Below are 18,939 nucleotides of genomic sequence, written 5' to 3'. Positions count from 1 at the left end.
TGGGTTTTTTAAGGTTCTGAAAAGAAATATATGAACCGTGAGCATACGGCTGAATTAACAATTCATGACCATGATGGGATGAAAATCAAAAGTTAAATCTCATTCATTTGACATATAGTGTAACACTGCCATTTTTGTAGTGTTTTTGATCCATAGTACTTAAAAACACTTTACGAGATAGTTCAGTTTAGCACAGATCCTAGTTCAAGGTCATGGGGAGCTGTGATAGAACAATGCACTCAGGGTCACTAAGCGCATTGCTGACAGAGGCAGTAAAGAACTTGGGGTTCCCAGCCTACAACATGGTACTGGACTTTGCTGCATTTGTCTTGAATAGCAATTGTATTTGCCCAAATATTGTTAGAGTTTAATTGCATTCAAGATTATTTTAAACAAGATTTTCAGTCTTAGTTTTGGGTTGGATTGCACAGATTATTTTGCTGATGGCAAAAATAACCAATAGCTTGTGTAGTGCATTTTCATTTTTATTTTTTTACCAAAGGCTTATCTTTCAACAAAAATATATCAGCATTTAGTCTGAGATGCTTCCTGCAACTTGAGTCCATACGATTGCCTTTAAAAGAGGCTGCTGCTTGGCCGTGGTAATTTTCAGCCCAGCAAGTGGTAAGCTAGGATTTAGAGACAGTGAGTGATGCACACATTTCTTTTCATGCCAACAAAATACCCAGTTGCACCTTGAAAACAAGAAAACAAACAAACAAAAGAAACCAAGGGAGAGGAAAAAAATTCTCATGGAGTTGGGACTTGTGATTGTTTTAAAAATGTTAAAAATTTTATCTGGTTGTTTTTCTTATAGATTTTTCTCATTTAAGATGTTACAAGACATAATTTGTGTGGTTAAACCACAAATATGTGGATTGCTCATAAAAATGTGGCTCTGTCTTTGCCATGACCACTGATGAGCATCTCCCAAACAGATTAACTTCATAAAAAATTCCGATTTTCTTTATTTAAGAGCATAGGCCCACTTTGAAGAGGTAACTGTGTACAGAGCTTTCACGTGGCAGGAAGCATCTGCCACGTTCTGGCCCCCATAGGACCCACTGTGATGCTTCTGGATGACCAGCGTAACCGCTCATTGTTGTTGTGTAGTATGATGCTGTAAAAATCCCAAGCAAAGTAGGTAGTTGTTAAGGAAATTAAGAACCCTCATTAATCATGAAGTTAGTTATAAATAGCCTAGTGAACAGTTTCCTTGTTAAATATTTACGTGTTTGAGTGTCCAAGTTGGACAATGTGAACATATTGCACATCCTGATAGAGCAGGAACACCACACCATCCTGAACTAAAACTTCAGACAAACAGTTAAGGCATTTGTGACAACAGGAGCTGACATTTTTTTTAAATAATAATAATGAGAAGTTGACAACACTGCAGTGTTCTATGCTATCATAATTGTCTTCCGTATTCTTAAATAAAGGATCACTCATTTTCTCAGGCTTTAGGACAAATAGGCATTGAAAAATTGTGAATGGTGATTTTAATCCACAGCAACAACTGAACTGAAGATCAGTTGAAAAAGAAACTGTAACTTTCATGATGACTTTTCTGAGCAGAACTGCTGTTCATTTTGCTTTTAAGAAACCCATGCATTTAATCCTTCCATTTACTTTTGGAAGCTACACCTCCTGTTCATTCCCTTTAGGAATTTAAAAAAAGAAGATTTTGGGGGATGTTTTGATGCTTCCTCAGAGTTCCTAAAGCAGGCTGAATACAAATTTATTGATTTCCCCCCCCCCTCTTTTCCTCACAAGCTCCAAAGACTTCTATTTAGCTGAAAATTACGCTTCCTCCATGGCTGTACTAAATTATTTCTACAAGGCTAGTTTTTACTTAATAGCTTTAAATGAAATTTATATAGCTCCTTGCTACGATATACCAGTCCTTAACTTGCAGCTGTGATTTGTCTTACAAAACTTTGAAAGAACAAATAATTTCAAGTAAAGAGTTTGTTTGGATGGCTGCATCACAGCTGCAAAGGAAGCTATGGTTTACTGGACATAATGGTTTTAAAGAAGTTAAACGTGAGTTTTCTGAAGACAAACTGCAAGACTTGCTCTGATACTACTGGTAGAGATGGTAGTGTTGAACTCCAAAGATGCTAGGGAGAGCAGGAACAACAGAACACAGGTAATAACACCCTATTTTTTCTTTCTTCCATACAGTCTTTCTTTTCTTCCCTGTGTGCTTAATGCCTTTTTAAGGAAACATAGTTTTTGATACACATATTGTCATGCTATTCCATTGGCTTTTTAATAGATTTAATATTAGGCTTGATTTTTCCAGGGAACAAGTTAAACTCCGGTAGATTTTTGTGTTTTGGCGTTTTTTTTTTTTTTTAAAAAAAAAAAGGGAAAGCGATCTCAAGTAGTATCCCTTGGACTTCATGAATCTTAGTGCAGCTTTAAACTACTAATCAATAAACACTCCAGAACACTGTACTTTGGTCTTAAAACACTGTCTTTGTTATTGAATGCTTTTAGTTCATCATGCTTTGGGGGCTTCTTAAATACAGACATGTAGAATTACTTGCAAATTAGAGCAGTCAAACAGTATTTGGATGATTAATAGCTTTGGTATTCTCTGAATAGTTTTTATGGCATTTGGCAAATATTTTATGAATACCAGTGAACCTTAGCTGTCAGATGCAGTTGGACTTCTTTATAATTAGATATTTTTTCCAATTCATTCTTAATTTCTGGAGCATTCAAAGTACCAGCGCTCTGAGAGAAGTTATTTTGAGAAGATAAAGATGTCTAAGAAAACTGGAGAGCCTCTCTTTAGATGACTGCTTTTTATGTTTCATAATATTGAAAGAATAAGTTGATTTCAGTTTGGTTTTACTGTCCTAAAGAGACTGTAGTTATCACCATCCATGTGATATCACTGACCAGAACTAAGCACGTTATTGATATTCCTATTTGTTGCTGAGTACTAGCACAGAAATGGATATGAATGTTGTATAACTAAATACATGTTTCTAATTAGAAGTACCTTGGCAGGAGGTAGTCTTAATAAAACCAGAGATGAAAAAGCAAATTCAGGATATTTGTAGAGCTCTGTGCTGAAGACCATGTACTCGGGAATCAGAGTTCACTGCGGTGAGGAAGAGAAAGAGAAGGAAAGGGGGAGGTTATTCTGCAGAATTGAAAACCAAATAATAAACCCAGTGGGAGTAAGACCATGAGCCTTCAGCCTTGTTTATAAGGAAAAATCCACAGTGGTTCTGAGTACTGGAATTCTTCGACCTCAGTGCAAATTTCAGTTTCCTCTAATTGCAGAGAAAAGGGGGAAAGATGTGTATTTTTTAATGGAAATGAGAAGCTGCTGTTAGTTATGTCTCTCTGAAAGTACTTTTGTGGATGCAGGGCACTTATGTGGCTCTTCTTGCCTTTTGCTCTCCCCCTGCAATTCCAAGTAAAGCACTGCTCTAGCATTCCTACATCTGATCTCCTTGTCTCCTGAGGATTAGTCCTGTTGGCCAGGAAACAGCACTAACAGATCACACATTTCGTAAATTTTATGTCACGTTAGTAGATTTACCTTAAAATTTTAAGCCCTAAATAGCTGGTATTTAAATACAGCGTTAGCTGTGAGGATGTTTGCAATTTCCTGACATAAAATCCCTTGCCAGCAAGCCATGGAGCAAGCAGCCAGTCAGAAAAGAAGCGTTCTTAACAGAAATCTTGTTGAGTATTAGTGCTTCAAGGCGATAGCCTGAAAACAAATGAGGCTCTTCAGTGAGTGGCTTACATCCTCAAAACTAAAAATGTTAGGACACACCTACTCTGATGCAGGAATTTGCTGCAGTGGGACCCCTTTTTTCCCCCCAACATTATATTCCAAGTGTTTTATGGAAAACAAAAAGAGAGAATACATTAGCCGATGGAAAAACCAAAAGGTTTTTCAGTTTAAACCGTTATTTGAAACAAAATCAAACATGTGAAATGGACTCTTCTCCTGATGGCTTCTCAGACAAAGGCAGCATTGACACACACCAAAATGCCAGGAGCAGAATTCATGCCGTCTGAGTGCACTCTAATGCCAGATCCATAATCGCTTGTTCTGCTTGGCAGTTTTTACAAGCAGTCATTTGTTAGAAAAATAGACTTCATTAGTGATTTTTCAGCTCAGGAGTGCCCTTGCACAGTATTCATCTGATAGAACGTGCAGAAGCTGAGCTTCTCTCTCCTGGCTGTAGCACTTTGCATTTCACAGGTGGTGACTTGACTGAACAGTGAAAACATCTAATTTTCACTTCTTGTTTGGTTGGTTTCACTTGCCATTACTTATTTGGGTTTTTTTTCCCTTGTAGGTTTGCATCCAGCGGTGTTGCAATACAATTTATTTCCTTTTCAGTTAAAAAAAAAAAAAGGGGGGAAAAAAAATATAAAAAACCCCCTGTGTTTTTTTACCCAGATTTATCTTTCCCAGAATAGGCGTGTAAGCTAAAAGTGTTGTCTTATGTGAGTGCCTAACATTAGATGAGGTAAATTTGGGCCTGTGGGCCTAAACCACAGGAAATGTGTTCCTCCGTATTGCTGGCGTTGGAATGCTGTATTGAGCCAGGCTTTCCATAGAGACCTACTGTCCTTCCACCTTCACTAAGCTGATTTGAAGAACAGCCCCATGACGCTTACCTTTAGCGGTTATTTCTGAATAGAATAGATGTTGAAGACCAGTCTGCTGTACAGGTGTGAGGCACTTTCTCCTCCGTATTATATTCAGCTCATTGCTTCTTGGAGGTACTAGGACGTGCTCTTGGAGAAAATCAGTGAGGTTACTTGGGAGCAGCACCAGGAATTTCGGTCGCAGCACTTACATATTTTTTTAGAACTTTATATCTTATTTCTGTTCACAGATCTGGCTTAAGATAGTGACAGAACTGGCAATTTTTAGATAAGGAATGGCACTTTTAAAATTTCTGATGGATTTATTAAAAGTATGTCTTTTGAGGGAGTAAGAGACATTATTAAGGGCTTTCTGTGCCCTACCTTATGTTACTTTATCTTCTTAAATGGGCAAAAATGGGGTGGAGGAATTCTGCACTACAGACACAAATAAGTAACCTCAGTTTTGTGATTGTGGTCCCCCCTCCCCTTTTCCTTTGCCTGGTGTGATGTCTTTTCTGTTGCACAGTATAAGCTTCTCAACAGAGAATTAGGCCTTTTGTTTTTTGTTTCTGGAGGGCGGAGGGGGGGGAACCCTGCACAAACATTTTAATTCTCTGTGACATATTAAACTAGAGGAATTGCATTATCCTGGCTGGTTGGTAGCAGCAAGCTGTTTTGCCACCAAATTTATTTAGGTTGAACAGTCTTTCAGCAGCAGGAGATGAAAGCTCAGTGAGTTTATTTTATGCTGGAACATTTTGTATGTTCTTGTCTGATGCAGAAGAGAAATATTATAGGGACCTGTACTTATTTATATAGCTCTTCTGAAAGTCTCAGAATGGTTTATAAGTGCTAAATTAAGTATGAGGCAGGCAGTTACATAATATCCACATTTTACAAATGGGGATAATCATAGTTCAGGAAGGTTAGCTGCACGAGACCATGTAGTATCATTAATAGAAGTAGAAATAATGAGTCATAGCCCTGAGTTCCTTGCGCTTATCTTCTGTATTATTGGTTTCAGGTACTTCAGCCTGTGTTTGGCTATAAGAGCAGAGAGGTTATGAAGTACACACTGGTTAAATAATTTCACTAACCCTGTTACCTCTGCTAGATTTCTCACCATACTTGGGATCTGTGCTCATATGTCAATGCATTGATTGGCATTTTAAATTGAGTTGTATTGGGCCAAATTTCTTTTAAATCAGATTATAAAACTGTGGAACACAAAATTAATACGATTAGGTAATGCTATTCAGCATCAAATTGTTCTTAATAAAAGGTGTTTGAAATTGAACTACATTTTTTTCAATCGATTTTAAGATCTTGGGTTTTTTATATAGGCAAGCTTTTATCATAGAATTGTAGGCAAGGTACTTAAGAATATCAGATCAGCTCAGAATGAATTATGCCACATGCTGGGTCATGCTTTTGACTTAGCTCCAGTCAACAGCATACTTTACAGAAATGCTTTGTGTACCACTTTACAATCTGGGTCTTTGGTCAGCATTGCCCAGCTGCTTGGCCTTTTCGTCGGCACTTCGAGCCATTTAAGGGAGCATCTGATTTTGAAATTGGAAAAGAACTGTCTGTGTGAAAATCATTTCATGTCCTTTTCTTTTTCAGGAAGTTGCTATGCAGCAGTACTAGTAAATAAATAAATTTTGTTTTATCTGCATGGGCTCTGAGAAGCACTGTGTAGAAGTTAAGATACAGTACAAAACCTTTCTGTTTACTTTTCTTGTTGTTACTTGATTATTCCCAATACTTCAGTGATAACAGTAATAGAGCACTTCATATGCAAAACCCTTGGGGTAGAGATTTGCAAACTTCTGGTGTTTGTTGCCAAGTTTATTTTTTACAAAGCATTCTCACTCATTGCTGGTAGTACCAGCCCACATCTGAGTCTGTACCAGTCCTTTTCCATTGTGTGCTGTAGGGCAACTTTCTAACATAATCAGACTTAAACTTTTCATTTGGTTTATTGTAAAGATTTACCTTTCATATGGCTTCTTGGCGTACCACTTGAAGGCACTCGCCTTTTCTAATATTAACACTTTGTCAGATAGACTTTCATGAAAGGTTAGGGTTATTATGCATTATTGATCATATTTATTTAAAATAGACAATGTGACCAGAAACACTCGCAGAGTTTGGTCAAGCTGGCTACGAACTTCCTTGTGGGGAGAGTGGTTATATTACTGCCTGTAGGGAGCTTATTGACTCTAATGTTCTCTTAGTTTGTACTCTCCACCTTGTTACCAGATTAATCTAAAGTGTTATGTTGTATGATAGCGTAACATAGGGGAATATTATGCCAATAACATGATAGCATGATAGTGTATGCTAGCATAACATATTGGGGAATGATTAGTGCATCTACTGCACTTGTATATAGGTATATACAATTAAAAAAAGGTTTCAAGAATGTAATTTTATGACAGGGTCATTTGTGGTGGAGGTTGGGTTGTGCCATGGTACTGGGACAGTATGCAGGCTGGGAGCTTGGAAAGAAAGTCCCCCTGTGTCTGCAAGGTCGGAGGGGTGTTTTTGGTACAGACACATACAGATCTGTAGGGAACAAGTTTAAGAAATACAGTGTGGAAAAAGATTTTTGGGGCTTCTCAAGTGGCAGATGCATGGTGGATAGGAGACCTCCCAAGAGTATCACTATTTCCAAAGTAATATTGTGACTAAGAGGATTTAATTTCTTTTAGGTTATTTCAACTTGCATCTGAAACATGACTATTCTCCTGTCATGCTAGATATTCCTCAAATACGGAATTTTTTATGTAATGCAACTTGAAACCAGTTAATAGTAATGATCAGTTACAATATTTGTTGATGCACTTTTTAGCCTTTTTGCACACCTTTTATGCTTCCCTCCAACAAATTACTTGCATGCAGTGTTTTCTTTGTTTCTGGTTTGGTGCTTAAGCCCTTAGTGTGAGACCTGGCTAGACTGTAAAAGCCTCCTTCAGCAGCTTGCTTATGCTTGTGGCGTTAACCTTTCTGCAGGGGGTTGTGCTGTTTATTTACAAAATTCCATTTTCCAGTTACAAATAGAATATTATTAAGAGAGTCTTCTTTTTACCAATTAGGTCAAAGTCCTAAAATTTTAAGACCTAAACCACATGGTTTAGAGCGAACTGATTCACAAACCATAGGTGACTTTACTACAAGAAGAAAGGGTATGTACTTTAGCACTGTATGTATATGGAGCTTTATAAAAATAAGTAAAACAAAAATTAAGAAAACTGTTATTCTAGAATAACTTTAACTCTTGTATAGTCTTTTTATTTCTATTATAATCTAAGATCATGGATGCATTTTCCTTGCCAAGCAAAACGTTTCGTATATAAGGAATTAAAGTCTTTCTGGCTTGAACAGCACATGGAAACATTTCCTTGACATTAACATGGGTGTTCTGATCTCTTAAGTTGTAGCTGTTCATATTTTGGATTTACTTTTGTCTGTTTACTTAGAAGCAAGTATATATGACTTACCTGTAAGTTGCTTGAAATAACTTTTTGTTAGGCAATAACCTGAAATCACAGTTCACTTGGGTCTCCTGCTGTTGGCTAAACACTGAAGTAAAGCAAAATATTGATCCTCTGACCATTCACTAGTACAGAGATTTATTTATGCATCTTAATGAGCACTGCAGTTACTCTGATGGGCTTTATTGAAGGTGCTGAGTTGGTGCCTTACATAGTCACAAGAAGTAGAGGAGGTTACAAATAATGTTAAAAATTTCACGGAAGTGTCACTGATCATTACCTTTGGTTGTTAAAGCCCATTCCAACTAGATGAAATATTCCTGCTGTTCTCAGTGGGCTTTGGACAAAGTCCTGACTCTGTTTCTGCTGGAGCAGTACCTTGCCCGCCGTTTATACCTGCCAGGTAGTCTCAGGCCTTTACAGAGGACTTGAGCCAAGCAGATCATTTTTGTGTCACTCATGCTTTAGTATCATCTTGCCTACGTCAGGTTCAGTTCTGCCACTCTTATCTCATACGATACATTATATCTTGAGGTAGATGAGTTGTAGTTCCTCTTCTGAGTCTGTGGTGACAGCTTTTTATGAGCAAGTGAGTTAAAGTGGCAGAATTACTGGAGTAGGCTTGATATGCTTTGAGTGCATAATTATGACTTCTTAACAGAGAAAAGGAGAAAACTGTTTGCGATACTAAAGACTGATACTTATGCAGAAAATTTGAATCAGGAGTCCTTATGTTCAGTATATAATAGCTGACTTTTCAATAAACTCAATCTGAAGAGTGCATATAATGAAAATATAATGAGTACAGTTCTCCTTTTTCCTTGTGAGACAACCACGCTGATTTAAGCAACTGATTTCTGTCAGTTCCTCATGTGGTCACTTATGACAGCTCTTACTCCACATGAACTAGTGCTACATGCCTGACATTTGATCTTGGTAAATCTGCTAATAGGCAGCAAACTGATGGGGGGGAGTGAGGAGAGGAAGGGGTCTTATTATAATGACATTGCATTTTATTTTCTAAAAACAGTTTTAGGGAGGATGAAGTTGAGATTCAAACTGTGACAGCAGTTTGACTGGTTGATTTTTTTTTTTTTTTTAATTTCTTTCTCCACAAGTCCTTTTCTACTTTATTTTTTTCCTAACATTTAGGAGGGGTGAAACATACAAGCTGGAGGGAGGGATAATGCGTTTCTCACTAATACTCTATTTGTGGTTCTGTTCTGAAAATGGAATTTGAAAATGGCACCTTTTCTAGAACGACGTTAGCTGTCATTAATGGCACAAACACGCCGCTACTCTGCTAGTCTGTTGATAAGCACTGAAGCAAGCCAAGCGCCTCTTGGAATTGAAGCTGGATGTTGGCTTATCTCTCACTTTTGCAAACTTAGTCTTAGCTGCAGATTCTGCCCGCACTTTGAGCTGTGAAACCTCATCAGTAAGGGCACATATATGCAGCGTGGGCAGAGTTTGCATAATAATAATTGTCCGCGAGCCAAGAAAAGTACCCAGAGTTGGCTCTGCTGAAACAGTCCATCAACCCTATCCTGGGTTTATCAGTTCAACAAGTCATCGTGGCAGAGTAAAGACAGAACATGATGCTGCCGTTTTCAGAGTCTCTTTTCAAAACAGATTACTATGTACAAGTATATCTTGCCAAATTCTTACATTGTGGGTTTTTTTCCTAATTGATGTTGCTTTTCAGTACCTGGAAAGATTAAAAATATAAGTTAATATATCATGGCTTTCTGAGAACTGAACAGTGCCTCCTTTTCCTAACTAGTATTTACTATTTTAAAAATAGTGTTTTTTTGGTATTTAGGCTTTGAAAATCTATTAAATTTAAGTTTGTTTAGGAATGTTCTGTGCTTTAAGATTGTCTGTTTCTTATATAGCAAAGCCAGCTCCACTAGAAATAAAACCTCTGCCCGAATGGGAAGAATTACAAGCCCCAGTTAGATCACCTATCACCAGAAGCTTTGCACGAGAGTAAGTTTCTTAGCTTTTCCTCATTCGGATTAATTGTTTTCGTTGACTAGAGTGTTAATAAATGTGTGCACATCTGTATTATATTTTTAGCCTGTGTAATACAAATTGAGGTTTCCTTTGGAAGTGTGTGTGTATATGCGTGTGTGTGTACGTATATATGCTCATGTGCATTGAAAAAAAAGTGTGTCCATATGAATTTTTATCTTGTAATATTAAATATAAGGGACTGTGTATAACCAAAAAATGTGACACTCTAGTAAACTTGAATGAAAATTTCAGCTCTAATATGCTTATTTTTGTTGTTTACCAGGAGGTTTAAGATATTCGAGATGTATTGTTTGTAAAATAATTCCTGGTAATTAGCTCCTCCAGGTTTCCCATGTCTCCCAGACCGGATTCAGTTCATAGCACAACTTCCAGCAGTGACTCGCACGACAGTGAGGAGAATTATGTATCCATGAACCCAAATCAGTCCACTGAAGACCCAGTATGTAAAATCTACGTCTTAACTACTCTCTTCCTGTGCAGTCCTTACTTTTAAATTATGCAAACACAGATCCTTCCACTCAACATCACTCCCTTTATACTTCTAGATCAAAACAATAATAAAAAAAATCTCCGCAGAAAAACTGTAATTTTGGTAAGATTTCACTGAAGAAGTTAAGAGCATAATCATATATAAAGAGAATGGTTAGTATACATATCTATTGTACAAAACAGTTCAATACATGACTTTTTTTTTCCTCTTCCCTAGAAACTGTCTCCTCTTTGTAATTGCTTGTCCTGGGCTGTGCACCAGTTCAGTATTATGACATCAAGGGAAATAAACTGTCTTAGGACCTCTGAGACATGCTTAAAAACCTTTATTAAAAGGACATCTTCCAAGAAATGTGGCAGGAACAGTGGAAAAAAAAGATTGTTATTTGTTGTTTACATTCTATAAAAACTGAGCTATTTTTACTTTTATTAGGCTTCTTTCAAAAAAGAGGATAGAAGGGGTCTTTGTGTATTGAGTATCTGTATTTTTTCCCCTTTGGGGGAGAATTTTCTCAGATAATAAAGTTTCAGATATTCAGCTTGCAGTGCAGTAAGTGAAGAGCTAGTTAGGAAAAGTTAATGATGTGTGCTCTGGTTTTTGTTTGGTTGGGAGGGAAGGAGAGAGAAGAAGAAGAACCAATAATAATATTTTAAAGTAAGAGAGTAGCAGTAGACCTAGGCCTAAACTAAAATGTGGTCCAGAATACCCCTAAAGCACTGGAGGAAAACCTGTATCTTGAGCTCAGCTTTTTGTTGAGTATAGCTCAATGCATTTACCACATTTTTACGGCTTGGGTTCTTAGTAGGGAATACAGCAGCATTTTTCATCTTTAAAGCATTATGAAAGACCTTCTTTGGGGAGGGCCTGTCTAGCACCTTTTTTTTTGTTCTGTTCGTTTGTCTGCCTTCTTATATGGCATGTGCTAGCCCATTTCACTACACCCTGGACTCTCCTCCTCTCGCAGTGCTGCTTGCTTCCCCATCCCCTGCTGCTCTGGATACCCTCCCCGATCTCCTCCAGTCTCCCTCCCCTTGAGCTCACCATTGCTGCCTCGGGATGCTGCCTCTTAGGTCCCCCTGAGCGAGCCCCTCCTGCTGACTTCTGTGCGGCAGCTCTGACTCGGTGCAAGCTCACGAGCCTGCAGAGCATCCTGGCCTCTGCTTTGTACGATGTCTGACCTGCCGGCAGCGCAGGCGCGCTTCCCAGGTGAAGTGCGCTTCGGCAGCGGGGAGCCGATGATGTAAAAACTTAGCCCCTCTCTTGCAAGAGGCATTGGTAAGTAATCGGTAACGTGCCGTCTTACAGATGCAAGCAACATCCCATTCTACACAAAGGTTTAGAATCGCCTGTGCCCACAGTTCTCCCTGCAGCAGAATCGCAGTTCAAACTGGGGATTTCTGTTGATTCTTACGATGCCATTTCAGGGGTTTAACTTCAGTGCCAAGATGGTATAATTAATATCACAGCTCAGACGGCCTGTCATTAATATCTTCTGTTTGCTTGCACCGTTCATTCTTTAAGGTGGTTCTACAGATTTCCTTTTGTTTTCATTTACGTATACTTAGAGTTTCTGTTTTCTAATACATATGTTCTGCCTGTCTAGTTTGTTTGAAATAACAGATTATTTTTTGTTTAAAGAGTAATAGCTTTTTTATTATGCTGGAAACATTGATACAGAACCTGATTTTTGTATGTTAAATATGTAGAAATTTGTTTCGAGAATTTGGGCAACAAAAATGAACTTTGTCTCAGTTGTTTGTGTTTGTCCTTGTTACCACTTAATATTAAATGAGTTGGACGATACAGATATAATGGATAACTTCAATTTAAAAAGCCCAGCCCATTAAGCTTTAACCCATAAAATATTTTATTTCCTAGAGAACCTGAACGTTCCCAGATATCTCAAGGCCTTTGTTTTAAAATGTGCCAATTACATAGACATTTTGGAAATTTTTATTTGTTCCAACTGCATCTTAGAAGTCCATACTTTTTCATCTTTTCCTGTCCTCAGCTTCGAAGCATCTTGTTTGGACATGTCATACTTCTGTTTTATTTAATAAAATCAGCAATATTCTGCTTTTTCTTTCAAGTTGCTGTCAGCCTTACCCTTCTGTCTTTCCTTCTGCCTTCCTCTTCATTTTTTGCTGACTGCTGCCCTCTGTCTTCCTTTTTTCTTTATCTTTTAGAGAAGAGTCCTTCTATTGTACTGTTCCTATAACACCTGTTAAGAGGGAGGGATCAGGCTGGGAGAGGACAGAGGAGGTGAGGTTGTAAAAGTCTGGGCTAATTGAAATTTAGGTATATACAATGCAACTTCAGTTCAGGCAGCCCTACACAAATTTTCCAAAGTTTTAATCTTTTGGTCGTATCAATTGAGTAATACTTTTTGATTTTCAGCTTGATCATGATGGCTTTTGAATGAAATGTAAAAGTTTCATTTGAAGTTTTGCCACTATTGTAAGGCTGAAATTCTTGTAAGGTATTTAACAGCAATTTAAGGAAATAAAAAAGTGTGTAATTAAGTAATGCTAAATTTGAGATGTAACAACTTCATTTAAAAAGAATAAACCACACTCCATTCTTGTCTCGTGATATGAAAGGGATATTAGGTGGAAGACACAGATTGGTTTGGTGGCAACCTTAAATTTGGGGGGTTGGTTTTGGGGTTTTTCCCCCCCCGTTGGCTTTCAACTCTGTCCCAGTTTTGACTTAGAATATATCCCCTTGTTATACAATGTCAATAAAATTTGCATGATTTAACTGATTGCAAGAGCTCTCAGTTCTTTAACCTTTAATATTTTGGCAGTTTATAATAAGCATATTTGATAATGTCAACCATTAGCATGTCCATTTATAGCTGAAGTTATTTATATTATAATTTCAGAATTTGTTCGGAAGCAACAGTCTTGATGGAGGAAGCAGCCCTATGGTAAAACCTAAAGGAGATAAACAAGTAGAATATTTAGATCTGGACCTAGATTCAGGAAAATCTACCCCACCTCGTAAGGTAAGCAAATCTTCAACTCTTGCATTTCTGCCATCAAGAGTTTAGAATTTCTCCACAAGTAGTTGCTGGGAAAGAGGGAGCCTCCAGCAAGATCATCTTAACTAGTTTTTCAAATGGTCAGTTGGAGAGCCTATGTTGGACCTTACATAGAAACCTGTGCTTGTTCTATATCTGTTTGGGACGTCTACTTACTTTTTGTTGTTAATTTATTTTAACATATGTTTTTCACTCTCCCGTGCCTTTCCCAGAAAAAGAGCAGTGGTTCAGGCAGCAGTGTGGCAGATGAAAGAGTTGATTACGTTGTGGTCGACCAGCAGAAAACGCTAGCACTGAAGAGCACACGAGAGGCATGGACTGATGGGAGACAGTCTACAGAATCTGAAACACCAACGAAAAGCGTGAAATGAAAATACTGCTTTTTCTTCAAAGAACAGAAAGGAGTGAATTTTGAAGAATTACAGAACCACAATGGCAGTGTTGTTCGACTGTATAGTACCTGATTCACTGGTGTGTGAATAGGTTCTTGACTGAATAGGATGGAAGCCAAAGGACACTTCGAATATATCAAAGGAATTTTAAGATCGTAAATTGTCTCTGTGGTCTCTGGAAAAATTGCAACCTGTAAATAATATGTAAAATAGTATCGCTTAGCTTTCAGAAAACCTTTTGTTCTGTAGTTAACACATTTGTAGTATTACTATGTTTATGCACTTTTTCAGTTACAATGTTGGTTCAGGTATTCCCAGCTAGTGTACCTTAACGCCTAATTCATCTGGATAATTTTTTTTTTTTCCTTACACTACTATTCCTTACAATTTTAGGTTAATTAAGCTACATGTAGATACAGAAATTAATATTTGAACTTCATTTTAACAACTTAAAATTGATTTTGCGGAAATACTTTCACAATTGAATAATCTACTTGAAATGCCAAGAGACAACCGTTAGTTACATACTTGTTTATATTTAATACACGCAAGATTATTTGGAAGTCTACAGGCTACCTTCCTAACAAAAATTGCTGTGAGTTAATAATAATGAACTGTACTGGGTTTAGACCTACAATCCTGGCTTATATGTTAGTTGTTAGTGGTGGAACTTCTATTGTATTTTATTAATGACAGTGTTCTGTGTTCAATGGGTGAAGATTCTGCAGGGTGGGATCTTACACTTTTAAAGACTGAATAATTAAATATCAAGTAAGCCTGCAAACCACTGATGGCATGCAGTAATATTGTGATCTCACACTTATTAACAAGAAATAACCTTTATATTATTTACAGAAGGTAGAGTATATAAATCAGGTACGTACCAAGCACTATTGTGCTAATACACTGATCAGGTTTAGACAATGAGCTTTAGTTTTGTACTATTTAGAAGTTCTAATGTCAGTTTTCAGTTCAAGATTAATGGGACAGTTTGACATTCACTGTTTGTAGTACTAGCAAAATACTGTGATTTTGAATTAGACATTAATTCAAATGGAAATACTATGTTTTGACACCATAGTGCCCTTCTTATGATCTCTATTTTACTTTAATCTCCTGCTTGGCCTTATATTTAAATCCCTATGCAACTGATATTTTATATCTCTGTTTTTAAAAATTAGATAATATACTTAAATGATCCCCTTGTAAACCACGTGTTGCTCTTTCCTGGTACAGGATTTTAAGCTCTGTATACTGTGATCCTTTATTTTACTATGCCAGTTCCAAATAATAATCTGCCTTGGTTTAGAAACATTTTTTTGTTATTTGGAAGAAGATAGAGTTCTTTAAATACGTGAATGAGTTAGGTCTAGATAGAAAACTTACTAACACTTTTTTTTTTTTTTTTTTTTTTTTTACACAAGCACCCTCAAGTAAGCGGTTGGTTTTATTTTCCCGCCCAATTGTTTTATTTTGTCCAGGTCATTTAAAAGTTGAGCATAGAGCTGTGTTGTTTTCTGCCATGTTGGCCTTAGTACTGTGCCTAATCTACCATTGGTTGTTTCTCTCCCCTCACAGCCACAATCTACAGTATGTAAATTATCTTATTCTTAACAAAGGTTCTTTTTAAATTAGTGATATTTTGATGCTTTGAATGTTCATTTTAAAAAAGAAACTAAACACAATGCATTTTGAGGTGAATTTTAAATAAATCAAGTTCTTCAGTTTTGATGTGTAAACTCTGTCCTGTGAAACAGCAAACCGATGTTAATGCGTCTGTGACGGTGCCCAGATACCAACCACGCTTTTTCAAAATTGTAGATTACCTCTTAGTACCTCTCAAAACAAATGTACAGCTAAAACAATTTTTCAAAATGAATCTCTGATTTAAAACCCTGCACCAAGCAGTTAAATAATCTGAATTCCCAGTCTTCTGGGAGCCAGAAGAAGTGATGGGAGCCAGGGGACCTTGATGGCTCCATCAAAAGTAGCTCAAATCCATCAAGATTCTGGAGCTATAGCTCAACTCTGCTTTGACAGTCTTCCTATCCAACAGTAAACTCTTCTTCACTGATGCTACAGTTGAAGCACCCATAGGCATGGCGAGTACTCGGTAACTAATGTAATGATAGTTTTGTTTTAGGACACTGGCTTTGAGCATTTTATCAGTGCAATGACAGCAGTGCATCTCCACTGCTGAGAGGCCTGTAATTCGTTAACAGATGTGGTTAGATAATCACTTTGCTGTTTATCCTACATAATTGTTTTGGTGCTTGCCACTGGGGAGAAGAATCGATACTGTGGACTCCTGCACTCATGTATGCACCAGAGGAGTAAGATGGTCTTGGAATATTTCAAACTCGTGTTTCTTTATTCTCTCAATAGACGGGAGAATTTGAGGGAGAAGGTTTGGAAGGGCTGCTCATCTTTTACCTATCCCTAACCCATCTGTCCTTGAAACATTTACCAGCTACACAACTATGTATTATTTTTAAAACTCTTTGTGCTTTTTTAATCGAGCAGTGATACTTACATTTAGATATCTACATTATTTTTTCAGATGACGTGAGCATCTCTGATAGTGAAGTACAAATGCCTAAAAGAATTGGTTTCCTAGGCTGGCCTCTCTTGTTGAGCTAGTGATACAAGGTGGTTTTGCTCTAAGCTTGCTGATATCAGTCCTTGGTTTACAGATTACACTTATTCTTTCTTCATTTTAAATTTGGCAGCATTCACAATGTTAATTGTTATTATGATTGAGAATCCACTCCTAACTTCTAGGCTTTTTCCCTTCCTTTTGTTAAGGAAAAGCAGCAGTTTTCAGCCTGTACAGACAGTATAATGCTTTCTAAGTAATAATCTAAAATTTCTCTTTAATTGGATTTCTAAGCAGTTTTCTCCCCCTAATTCCAGTAATACATTTTCTCTACTTCCATGTCGTCCAAAGAATCAGGGCCATGATACTAACTCTGGATGATATATCTCATTTTCACCTATAAAGCTAGAGTGGGGCTTCATGCTGCAGGTCTGTCTGGGCTCTTGGATAGTCTAAGGATGTAAATGATAAATTGAAAATGTGAACCCTAAAATTGTAGGTGGTAGAAAGAAAGCTGATGTTAGCCTTGTGTAACTTTCAGTTACTAGCTTTGTGAGGACACTCTAGTTAGAGGGATGGGTGCTGGTGGAAACTCCAGTAGATATCGGTGCAGAAGTAGTTTGTGAGTGTAGTTTGTCAAGTCTTCTTTTTCAAACAGGTAAGTTCGTTCTTGTTTCACTAAAACAGTATGCTACCAGTTGTGGATATAGTTTTCATTGCTGTATGTCTCACAAATGAGTCATTTTAAACTGCAAATATATATGTGTAATATGTCTTTTACAAATACACAAAATCTTGCTCACAAAAATCGAAATACTTAGTGCTTTGTGCACTGAGATTGACTCTGAATATGGTTTGGTATCACTTCATGCTATAATCTGAACAACATGTTATCTGGTAAGTACTAATGGCCGCACTTTTACACACTGTGACGTCACTATTACCTCATGAAGCGCAGGTGCAAGCACAGCTATTTTGTTCTGCTAAAAATTTGTAAAGTGACATTGAAAAAGATGAAAAGATAAAAATGTGATCATTAGTCTTTTTTACTTTACTGAGATTTGTATTTATGTAAAAAAAATAATTAACAATCCATTCATATATGGCAGTTGTGACATAGTGCCACACGTAGGGTATACAGACAAATTACAATCTTGCTGTTTTAATTAAATAATTTAAAATTCATTGCTCTGTGTAGCTAAATAGGGAGTGATGGGCAGCTCTATAGCTTTCACATTGCACTATGAGCTAAGCAAGATTTTCATTGCAGTGAAATTAAGCTTAGCTATTACTGACTGCAGCAGTCAATTTATATATATATATTGTAGTCTTGCAAAACTACTTTGGAAACTTAGCAGCCCTGGACAAACCTTCCATTCTCACCTTTACTATGGAGGTTTGTGTCATGAAAAGCCAAAGGGTATTTATTTGCTCAAGAAAAAGGTATTGCCATACAACATCAGTGTGCAATTTTACAAAGCAGTAGTATCGCTTAATCTGTTTGGATATTTTACGCCTATAGCTCTTAAGAAGTCCACAGGTGAACTTAAATTTGGAGATTACCCTCCGTATTTCTTGCATCTGTTCTTGGTCTCTGTGTATTGCATGAAACACCGCTTCTTAAGGTTCATTTCTTGTTGTCAGTCTTACTACATAGGAATACTAATGTGGTCCACGAACACAAAAAAAAGTGCTTGTCCAGCAATTAGTGTAATAAATGTTCCACAAAAACACTGTGTTGATTGGGTGTAGATGAACCAAATACCAAGTTGTGAGGTTTTTGTTTGGCTTTTTGTTTTAACTGAACAAGCAATTTGGGTGCAGGTCTCAACCTGATGAGGTGCAGAGTGGGACAAAAAGAAAAGGTGCTTGAGATGGTTATGAACAATGTTTTTGACATTAAAAGTTTCCCAGTATATGTTTACGGTTCAGCATCCTTGATGTTAATTTTCAGTAACAGAAGTGGGAGAATAGCAGGTATTGAATGCATGACTAATTGAAAGGCTTTTGCCATCTCATCGTTAGATAAACAGAGCTAGACTGTTCTTATGCCAGTGGTTTTCTTTTTAGATGGTCTTTAAAAGAAAATTCCCATGTTTTATTTGAAAGGGACAATCTATGTTTGCTTCAACTTTTTTATAAGAAACAAGTTAGCTGAAGTGTACAGTTGTGTAATCTGCAGTGTACACACATAACTTAAGAAACACTAAACATTTTGGTAAAACCAACTTGCAAAATAAGTATCT

General features: G+C 37.1%; 1 protein-coding gene across 4 annotated transcripts in view; it reads left to right on the top strand.

Moving 5' to 3' along the window:
* Positions 1 to 15,483, top strand: part of GAB1 (GRB2 associated binding protein 1) — a 101,780-nt gene extending 86,297 nt beyond the window's left edge. For 2 of the 4 annotated variants that reach the window (XM_050896161.1, XM_050896158.1), the window contains exons 7-11: positions 7,737 to 7,826; positions 10,031 to 10,124; positions 10,488 to 10,611; positions 13,547 to 13,669; positions 13,918 to 15,483. In XM_050896161.1, coding sequence (XP_050752118.1) covers positions 7,737 to 7,826; positions 10,031 to 10,124; positions 10,488 to 10,611; positions 13,547 to 13,669; positions 13,918 to 14,076 — 590 coding nt within the window. In that variant the 3' untranslated portion in view covers positions 14,077 to 15,483. Of the gene's footprint in view, positions 1 to 7,736; positions 7,827 to 10,030; positions 10,125 to 10,487; positions 10,612 to 10,717; positions 10,786 to 13,546; positions 13,670 to 13,917 lie in introns of those variants that run through there. The other 2 variants (XM_050896159.1, XM_050896162.1) reach the window with 2 other exon arrangements.
* The last annotated feature ends 3,456 nt before the right edge of the window (positions 15,484 to 18,939 follow it).

The sequence above is a fragment of the Gymnogyps californianus genome, chromosome 4, assembly GCF_018139145.2.
Source record: "Gymnogyps californianus isolate 813 chromosome 4, ASM1813914v2, whole genome shotgun sequence".
NCBI lineage: Eukaryota > Metazoa > Chordata > Aves > Accipitriformes > Cathartidae > Gymnogyps > Gymnogyps californianus.
The sequence above is the reverse complement of the archived record's forward strand: the minus strand, read 5'-3'. Positions and strand labels throughout refer to the sequence as shown.